Here is a 10,913-nt window from a genome sequence, read left to right as displayed (position 1 = left end):
TTCGAAATGGAGAGTAATTTATTATGGATTAGATCAGACACATATTCCAGAACTTCAGATAAAAAAATAAAAACAACATTTACACGAACATTTTCTCGAACGCACACAAGATATTGGCAACTTAAATTGATCAAACATGGTTTTCAAAACACAAACCCGATAAGGTAGAAGCCCCCTAAAAACTTCAATCGGAAATTTCAATGGCCTTGACGTCTGGTTTCTTCACCTCTGATTTAGGAACAGTAACAGTGAGAACCCCATTTTCCATGGCAGCCTTAACGTGATCCATTTTTGCGTTCTCTGGCAGCCTGAACCTCCTCAGGAACTTGCCACTGCTGCGCTCCACCCTATGCCAGGTGTCGGTCTTGTCTTCCTTCTCCACATTCCTCTCCCCGCTTATCTGAAGCACTCTGTCGTCTTCAACTTCAACCTTCACTTCCTCCTTCTTGAGCCCAGGGAGATCCGCCTTGAACACGTGGGCTTCTGGGGTCTCCTTCCAATCCACGCGAGAATTGACGAAAGCAGAATTCTCCCTCGCAAACTGAGATCCTGGTACAGAAGAAGAGAGTGGAAAATTCTTAAAGGGATCCCATATTTCGAGCGAGAATGGATCGAAAACATCGCTTCGTCTGCCCCAAAATGAACTTGGAATCAACGACATCTTCCCTTCTTTTCTTTGACACTTACGTATGCAAGCAGAGCAATCGACTAAGATTGAGTTGAGAAAGATTTTCAAAATCACTCAGGAATTCTGACAAGTTTGAGAAGCACGAAAATGGGTCCTCCCATTTATAGATTTGAGAAGGATCCTTCGTGTGATTTCACGAGGACTGAAGGATTCTTCGAGTACTTTCCCGAGTGTTCTCGTTCTCTATTAACGACTTCTTAGTGAACCTTCCTAAGAGGAATACAAAAGCAAAATCTATGTCTGGGGCCCACAAACTTTAAGCAAATTTTGGTGCAGCCAATGATGTTCCGGATAATGCCCAGACAATATTCGTCGGTCAAACCTCGAAAGCCAACAATATTGTTCTCGAAAGGACTAGAAAACCCACCGAGTTTTGTTAAAAAAAAAAAAAAGAAAACTATAGACAACCGGCATGCGTCTCCGCCGCGCATCTCGTCTGACACTCTGACTTGACAAAAGAACAAACACATCACTTTATAGTTTTGGCGCTCGAAGACAAAACGGGCTTTTCTCTCCATCCCCATTTTAAGGCCTACACTTTCTCTTTCTATTTTTTTTTTTATTTTTTTATAAAAAATATTAAATACAATCGTCTTATACAGTCGCCATGTAACTGTGGAACGTGGCCTGACATATACTATTAATGAAACAATGAGTATACAATCGTTTTTGTAAATATATTGTCTTACATATAAGCATTTTATACTTTGTTTTACGAACTTTTTTTTTTTCTTTTCGTGCGTCTCCCTTCTCTATCTTTTTCCCTCTAGCCTCCCACTCTCCTTCCCTTCTCCCGTCAATAAGAAAATCCTAAGCCCAAATAGGAAAACCCTCCATTGAGCAGGAAATTCTTAAAGACCCAAGATGGCAAATAAAATCTCTAATAAACTGAACTTGAAATTTTACTACACTTGAGTGGAGCATTTTAATAAGAAAAAATTTAGTTACAAGTACAACTACACACTAATATGTGCATAAATATAATATAATTTGTCAAAAAATAAATTTGATTAAAAAGAATGTTAATTTAAATTTTGAATATGAAGAAATCAGTATTAGTGCATAGATTAATACGTAATTTTATTTATCTGTAGTAAAATTTTTTTACTAATTCCTTAAAGAATTTTACTACATACAAGTAAAGTTACGCACTAATCTGCATACCAATATTGATTCATTCATATTCAAAATTTAAATTAATACTATTTTCAATAAAATCTACTTTTTGACTAATCACATTAGATTGGTGCACATATTAGTACACAGTTATATTTGCAACTAAATTTTTCCTTCCTTAAAATGAAACCAAATGCAGACAAATAAAACAAAATTCTCTTCTTTTCTTTTCTCAACGACCAAACGGAGGTAAGATCCAAAATGTAACATTATCAATCTTTTCTCACAACCACATTCTTATCCTAAACTTGCCAACATGTAGGACCAACAAAATAGGCAAATATAATCCATGTATGATCGTGCGTACAAATGTACAGATGAAATAAAACATATACAACTCATAAATGGTTGAAGATCTGGAAAAAGAGAGAGTATTATAACGTCTGGGAAATTTAGGTGTGGGGAGTGGAGATCGGCAAGCTGAGTGGAAGTTGGATTCACAAAGTAATACAGAGCAACTAGCTGAGATGATGTCGAATTCATCAAGTAAGGCAGAGGAGAGAGAGAGAGAGAGAGAGAGAGAGAGAGAGAGAGAGAGAGAGAGAGAGAGAGAATGGAGGAAAAAGGGGGGATGGAAACGTTTTTTATTTTTTTCATTTTTTTTAGTTAAAGGTGATTATTTTTTTAATTATGTTTATTTTTTAAATTAAATATGTTGTAACCCAAGGCCACTCCGGACTGCACGGCGACTGCATTTGACACTTGTTGTAGAAGAACTTTTTTTTTTTTTTTAATCTTGTAATCTGCTTCTCTCTTCCACTCTCTCCCTTCATTTGTCTTCTTCCTCTAAGCCCCCTTTTGTCTGCAGCTCTCTCTCCCTCTTTTCCACAAAATCAAAACTCAAGGCCCTTGCGAAATTGACGCCCCATGAAATCCCCCCTTCGTCTTCCTCGAGCAACGAAGCCCTAAGCCCAACGAACTCCCCCCTTCGTATTTCCCAAGTAGCAAAGCCCTAAGCCCTAAGAAATCTCCCATTTGTCTTCCCCAAGCGACGAATATCTGAGGACCAACACCAAGATGATGAATCGCTGCCTCTCCCTCGTCTTCCCCAGATCTTCCGAGCCATAAAGCCCTCTTCTTCCCCACACAACGAAACCCAAACCCTAACCCTAAATCCTAAAACCTAACAACTCATAAACTCTCCTTTTTACTGTCTTCAATGTGAGCTCTCTCTCTCTCTCAAGCATTGACTAGCGGGTTTTAAATTATTAAAGATTGTGGGGATTTTAGGGGTTTGATGTATTGATAAATTTTTGTGACTAATTTGGTTGAGGAAATCCTGAGGTTTTTTTTTTTTTTTTCCTTCTATTTGGTTATTTTGTTGGGTAGTTTGTTGGTTCACTTTCTAAGGGTTTAAAGCCGATTTCTTATTACAAAACAAAGAATAAGGGTTGTTGTTTCCATCAACACCCCATACGAATATTAAAAAAGAAAATGCATGCTTATAGATGTTTCTAGCCAACAAAAACAAAATGCAGACAAAAGGAAAAGGCAACCACATGAAGACATAATTGCAAACACTTATGGTGTGAACAATGCATCATTCGTCTTACCTGAAGCTAGCCATGGAGACACACAAAGATGATTGTGACAATAGTGACGACGACCCACAAAGCTGTTAATGCGAAGACTAGTAGATCACCTCGTCTTCCAGACCCATCGGTTAATGATAGCGGCGATCTCTTCTTTCTTCCAGACCCAAAATTGCAAAGTTTTTCTTCCCTTAGACCCATACGCGATCTAGCTTCTAAAATCTGAATTTTCCCTCCTCCTCATTTTCATCTGTCTTATGTTTTGAGTCAACTAATTCCTCCACGGTTTTGCACCTCGGTTGCCTATAACAGTAATGTTTATTAAATACCCAACCTATCGTTGAAGCCTTCTTATATTCGTTGAAGAATGTGGATAGGGTTTGAAGTTGTGGGAATCCTAAACTGTTCTGCTCTAATTGAAACCAACACCAAATCCACAAAGAATATGAGTAACAACATAAATATGTCGGCAATTCGAGTCATTTTAGGGGGTGGAAGAAGCAACATCTTCGATCCTTTCACCCTCCAACTCTGCATACAAGTTGAATGATTTCTTCATTATTATTTTGCATCTTTTGATTATTTTGGAATCATTTCTTCTATAGTTGAGTTTTTGCCTCTTCGTTCGCATATACGTTATGAAAAGGTTCCATTTTTCTGTACCACCTAGATGTAAGATGGTAAAAAAGAAAATCTGTTGAATGTAAGAGAAAATATTATGTGGATAAAAAATCAAAAAATGGAAGATTAGAATGAACAGAATGTTGATCAATAATCCACGGTCTGACCACATATATGACGCCTCAATTTTTTTTAATCAATGGAGGTGATTCTATTGATGTCAAAATGATAACTTAAACAAAAAAAAAAAATGCAATAAGCCTATAATTCAAAATCTTAAAAACAAAAAAAGGGGAATTGATTTTTAGTGAAACAATCTTCAATATTATTTCAACCAAAAGAGGAATGGAGATCAAATTAGGTGCAAAAAACCAAATTTAAATAGGAGTGAATGTACCTGAATCGATATAATTGAACCACTCTTGATAGATCTTCTAGTGCTCTTTAGAGCATGAAGTAATTAGAATGGAAGCAATCTTCATGGTTGAAAAGTATCATAAAATGAGAAGAAAAATCACTTTTTTCCCACTTTTCAACAAGTATGGTTTCCAAATCTTATGGGGCTTTGTGGGAAGGGAATTTCAGATCCAGGTTCGTGGATTTCAGATCCAAGTAGAGAAGAGGAAAAAAGGGACTTCATGGAGAAGATGAAGATAGCTATTCAATGAGTTTGTGAAGAAGACGAAGGGGCTGTGGCTATGTGGCTTCGTGGAAAAGACGAAGAGAAGATGAAGATAGTGATTGTGGGTGTTAGTGGGTTTGTGGGTCTTCATGGATTGGTGGAGACCACAAAGGCCCACGATGGAGAAGATGAAGAGTATGCTACGGCAGGCTATGGCTTCATAGGGCGGTGATTTCGTGGAAAAAACGATGAGGCTTTGTGGGATGTAGAAGATAGAGAAAATAGAAAAATTGAAGATAAGATTTCATGGATATGGGATGAAATGGGCAAAATTATGATGAAATCCCTTCTATCTTCGAGGGAAGAGAAACGGCATCGTTGCATTTGCCACCAATGAAATGTCTCGAAGATGGTCACTGCTTTTTTTATTTTTTTACTTAAAAGACTAACCATTTTTTTAATGATATTGTGAATTTGTTTAAAATATTTAAAAATATAAAAAACTACGTGAAAAAAAATTTATAAAAAAATAAAAAGATCATTTAGCCTTATCAATGACATCTTTCGATTGATGTAGCATGACTTTTGTTTCTAAAGTTTCACCGCTAGCATATTTTTTAAAATATTTAAAAACGATACCACTAATAAATTTGTATATTTTTTTAATATTTTAAAAATATTTTAAAAAACAGTATGAATTAGCGGTCACACCCAATAATTAGAACCAGACGGCATAGTAGCATGACTATTTTTAGATGAATGTTTGCAACTCATTATGTTTGTGGTTGCACAAACAAATGAAAAAAATAGACGAAAAACATGAAATCAATGTAAAAAATTGAACAGAAAGCACCTGGTCAACGACCAAAGTAATAGTAGGGGAGGCACTCACTAAGACTGTTTATGTGGCACTAGGTCTGGGGTGGTGTGCTGATATGGTAACATTTGTCGTGCATCGTGGTCTTGTGCCTGGAGAAGTATACCGGTGTGGACGATGGCTAAATTCTTTGCGTGGTGTATGCGGCCTTCTTTGTTGTCGATCTTAGTCTCGTTGAACTCATCAACGGTTGTTCTATCAAGATATATTATTAAAAGCATATAAAAAATATTAATGGCTAATTAGTAGTCTTAAAAGCTGAACTTTGTGATGAATGGTAGTCACGTGTCAAGCAGATGTGATCCAATCTTTAAAAATCTAGTTGTAAGTATAATTATATATTAATATGTATACTAATTTAATATAATTGATCAAAAAATAAATTTTATAAAAAAATACTAATTTAAATTTTAAATATGAAAAAATCAATATTAATATGTAAATTAATATGCGATTTTACTTATACATAGCAAAACTCTTTACAAAATAGATGACCTATATCTTGTGATATTAGTTTTGATTTAGTCTCTCTAACCGTTTTCTTTGAAAACGATGGAGGGGAGTTTGTTAGTCTGTTTCAGCTCTACGGTGGCTTGCTGCGTGTAGTTGAGGGCGAGAGTGTCTTTGTGTGCTGAGGCAGGCAAAAGATTGACTATGGAGGAAATGGAGAGGATCTAGGAGAGATTGAAGTTGAGTGAGGAAAAGAATACGCCGGTGGGAGTTCAGTACATTTCTATGGAAAAAGTTCGAGATAAGTGAAAGAGGAGTGTAGTGGGGAAGATATGCTCTGAAAGGAAGATAGGGAGGGAAGTGGTTAGATCTACAATGGAGAAAATATGGAGGGTGGAGAGACCTATGGAATTTCAGGAAATTGGGAATAACAGTTTTATTATTACGTTTGCATCAAAGAATGATAAGGAGAAAGTTATGGGAGGTTGTCCCTGGTTGTTTGACAACTATTTGTTTGTGCTGAAGGACTACGATGGTGATACACAACCACATTTGATAAGCTTCGATAAGGTTAGTTTCTGGATTCATATGCTTAATTTGCCATTAAGTTGTATGACAATTGAGATGGGGAAGTAGATAGGTGATTCTGTAGAATTGGTTAGAGAGATTGATGTTCAGGAGGATAGTGTGGCTTGGGGCAGAGTGCTGAGGGTACAAATTGAATGTGACTTGAAGCAACCTTTGGCTAGGGGTCGAACCATTGATGTGGATGGAAAGAGGATGTGGATTCCTTTTCAGTATGAGAAACTACCAAAATTATGTTATTATTGTGGTAGAATTGTACATGAAAAGGGGGGCTATGGGGAAGGACCGAAGGGAAGACAAGGGTCAAAGGGAGGGGACTTGCAATATGGTGCTTGGATGAGAGCCATTCCAGGGAATCGTAGATGGATGGATAGGAAGAGAGAGTCAATGTTTACTGAATTTGGAAGTGATGATACTCAAGGATCATTTATAGGTTCAAAAGATGTGGGGGATTCTATGGATGGAAAGGAAAGGGAGAAGGAGGTTGAAGGGAGCAATGTGGAAGAGAAGGGGATGGAAGGGAGTGTGGAAGGAAGTGGAAAGAAAAATATAGTAATTCATGAAGTAGTAAAGGAGGGTGAAAGGGTGGTGAGGAGTTCTAGTCAGAAAGAGAAGCAGGATAGTCAGTTGATCCTAGTTAATTTAGCTGTGTAAGATGAAGATGAAGTAACAAGGGAGGAGATGGTGGTGGAGGTAGTACAAGGAAGTCAGGAGAATTTGCATAAAGGTAAGAAGGCTAGTTGGAAGAGAAGAGCAAGAGGTAGACCACCCTCAGGTAAACTGAGATTTTCAAAAGCTATAAAGAAAAGAGGGTCTGATTGTATAGAAAGAGAGGAGGTTGTTGAAGATGCTAAGAAAATTAGAATGGATGGGATGCATGCTTTCGAGATGGAAAGGTTGGGGACGGTGGCTGCTGAGCAGCCCTGCCTGACATTATGAAAATCATCAACTAGAACTGTCGAGAGATTGGCAACCCTCGGACAGTTCAAAACCTTTGCCTTATGGTAAGGGAGAATAAGGCCAACATGGTTTTTTTTTTTATTGAAACCATGAGTAAAGCAAGTAAATTAGAAAGATTAAAAAGAAGACTTGGTATGGAAGGTTGTTTTGTTGTAGATTCAGTTGGGAAGAAATAGGGATTGACTTTGTACTGGAGAAACAGTGAGGAAGTGGAAATTAAGAGCTATTCTACTTGGCATATCAATGCTGAGGTTAGTGAGGAGGGACAAGGCACAAAGTGGTTATTCACTAGGTTCTATGGACATCCTGAGATAGGGAAGAGGATGTTTTCTTGGGATCTGTTGAGAAGGTTAAAACTTAGGGAGCATGAACCATGGTATATGGTAGGAGACTTTAATGAGATTCTTGTTCAAACTGAAAAGCTAGGGGGTCGACAAAGAGCTAAATTTTTAAATGAATCAATTTAGAGGAGCCTTAAAGGATTCTTTGCTTTATGACTTGGGATGTAGAAATGGTTTTTAAATGTGGAGTAATAGGCATAATGACCTCTCTTTCACAAAGGAGAGGTTAGATAGATGTGTGGCCAATAACAAATAGATGGAAATGTTCAGAAGTGCTAGTGTGAAGGGGTTGTCAGCAAGGAGCTTAGACCATCTACCTTTGTTGGTATTAACAAGAGGAAATGAGGAGAGACTGAGAAAAGGGCAGATTTCTTTCAGATTTGAGACAAGTTGGGTGAAAGAAAAGGATTGTGAAGAGAAAATAAAACAAGAATGGGTTAGAGGACAGCAGTCAATTGATTTTGTCAAGAAAGTGCAAGCTAGGCTGAAATTCTGTAGTGGAATGCTAGTGAGATGTTTCAAAAGGAAAGATAAAGAGAGAACAAGTGAAATAGACCAGATTACAAGTAAAATAAAAGAAGTCCAAGAAGATCTGGGGCATCATAATATAAAGGAGTTGAAGAGCTTGCAGAAGCAAGTATGGGGTTTGTTAGAGCAGGAGGATATCAAGTGGAGGCAAAGAGCAAAAAGAAAAGGGTATAGCCTTGGTGATAAAAATAAAAAGTTTTTTTCATGAGTGTGCAAACCAGAGAAGGAGAAGAAACAAGATCTATATAGTGGTTGATAGTAGAGGCTTCTCGAAAGAAGGGGAAGAAGAGATTGAGAAGGCTTTTTATGAACATTTTAAATATGTGTACAAGAATATTAAGCCAAAAGAAGAGTTAATCAGTAAATGCTCAGTTACAGTAGATACAAATGTTACTTGTGAGATGAATAATTTTCTAGAAAAAGCTTTCAAGAGGGAGGAGGTGGAACATGCTTTGAAAATGATGGGACCTCTAAAATCCCTAAGACCAGATGGGTTTGGAGCTTGTTTCTTCCAATCCTTCTGGCATATTGTTGGTGATGATGTGTGTAGTGCTGTGCTTTAGTTTCTTAATGGAGGAGAGATAGATCCTGCTCTAAACTATACCTATATTGCCCTTATTCCCAAAGTGAATGATCCAAAAACTGTCCATGATTTTATACCAATAAGCTTGTGCAATGTGATGTACAAGCTTATAGCCAAAACACTTGCTAACAGATTAAAGAAAGTAATGGATGCTATTATCTCTAGAAACCAAAGTGCCTTCATACTAGGGAGATTAATTTCAGATAATGTGATTGCAGCCTATGAGGTACTTCACTCTATAAATTTAAGGCAAAGAAGTAAGGGTGGGAGCATGGCTTTAAAACTGGATATTTCTAAGGCATATGATAGGGTAGAATGGTGCTATCTTGAGGCAATAATGAGGAAAATGGGTTTCGGTGAAAGGTGGATTGGGTGGATAATGAAATGCATACCATCTATCACATACGCTGTTTTAGTTAATAGCAAGCCAGGGGAGACTATTGTACCTTCAAGAGAATTAAGACAAGGAGATCCATTATCTCCTTACTTGTTTCTTTTGTGTGTTGAAGAACTAAGTGATTTGCTTAATAAGACTGAATGTAGTTCAGAACTAAAAGGCGTGGCAGTGGCTAGAGGAGGCTTAAGGGTTACCCATCTGTTATTTGCAGATGATTGTATCATTTTTGATAAGGCTAGTTGGGTGGAATGGAAGAAGATAATGGATATTCTTTGAAGCGGCATGCCAGAGCCTTAATAAACATAAAACCACAGTATTTTTAAGTCCAAAAGTCAAAACTTTTGTGAAAGAAGGAATCATAAGAGAGATGGGGGCCAGGCAGCAGAGTTGTTGTGAAAAATACTTGGATTTGCCAATTACAGTTATTAGATCAAAGTATAACTCTTTTAGAGTCATCAAGGACAAAGTGTGGAAGAAGCTTCAAAATTGAAAAAATCAATTCTTATCTCCCTCAGGAAAGGAAGTGATGCTAAAGGCAATTATATAATCCATCCCAACTTATTATATGAGTGTTTTCAATTTTTTTAAAAAATTATGTAAGGAAATAGCAACACAAATGGCAAAGTTTTAATGGAATTATAAGAAAGAGGATAGTAAAATACAATAAAAAAGTTGGACCAAGATGAGGGTTTGAAAATATGATAGTGGATTGGAATTCCGAGAAGTTGAAGATTTCAATAAGGCTCTTTTGACCAAACAATGCTGAAAAATGTTAGTAAATCCACAATCTTTGACTACAAGGATATTGAGAAACAAGCATATTTGCTCCTTAACTATAAATGAGGAGCAAATATAGATAAAAGAAAGTCATGTAGGTATTCAATACTACGTAATGAAGGACAAAACTGTAATGACCATAGATGAATGAATAACAAAGCGGCGACAAGTTTGTCAAAAAATAATGCTGAAAAAATTATCCAAATAAATCACAAGGAATCCGCGACTATGATAATTCAAATCTTTCCAAAAACTTAAATTGATACAAAAAAATCGATTTAATTTTTTATATTATATTTTTAACACTTTCTCCCATATCTTATTTTGTATATATTTACAAAATAAAAATATAATGTTTGAAATTTTCTTTTATTTCTACCAACCAGATGTTACTTTAACTTGAACCAGTGCTCTGCACCAGTACCATAGCATTTACTCATTTTACTGTATGAACTGAATATATATATATGTATATATATGTATGTATTTATATGTATGTACACCGAAAATAATCACATATTTGCTTTGCACCCGTTTGTCATGTTAGGTTTGTGCGCGTGGAGCTTCGTTGGATTTGTGGAAGTCCAATTTGAGGTCACGCTTGATTAATTGGGCATTAACATGGATTTCCTTTTCGAGTGATGTTTATATTTTGTTAATAAAATTCATATCATTTGACGTTCTTTCTATTTCCATTGTATTTTCAGCATTAAACTCTGCTTGGTTTTCTTCTATTACCTAATTCATTTAAACAAGACTCAGGAAAAGAGAACAAA

General features: G+C 36.5%; 1 protein-coding gene across 1 annotated transcript; it reads right to left on the bottom strand.

The window, feature by feature from the left end:
- Positions 1-849, bottom strand: LOC122291282 (18.1 kDa class I heat shock protein-like). The gene has a single exon (XM_043098949.1). It carries the CDS (start codon positions 659-661, stop codon positions 185-187), a length of 477 nt encoding a protein of 158 aa, XP_042954883.1. The 5' UTR covers positions 662-849; the 3' UTR covers positions 1-184.
- Between the last annotated feature and the right edge of the window lie 10,064 nt (positions 850-10,913).

Source organism: Carya illinoinensis, chromosome 13 (assembly GCF_018687715.1).
Source record: "Carya illinoinensis cultivar Pawnee chromosome 13, C.illinoinensisPawnee_v1, whole genome shotgun sequence".
Lineage (NCBI taxonomy): Eukaryota > Viridiplantae > Streptophyta > Magnoliopsida > Fagales > Juglandaceae > Carya > Carya illinoinensis.
The sequence above is the reverse complement of the archived record's forward strand: the minus strand, read 5'-3'. Positions and strand labels throughout refer to the sequence as shown.

Excerpts from the sequence above, each read along its gene's own strand:
- LOC122291282 (XM_043098949.1), bottom strand. The coding sequence starts at position 661 with ATGTCGTTGATTCCAAGTTCATTTTGGGGCAGACGAAGCGATGTTTTC.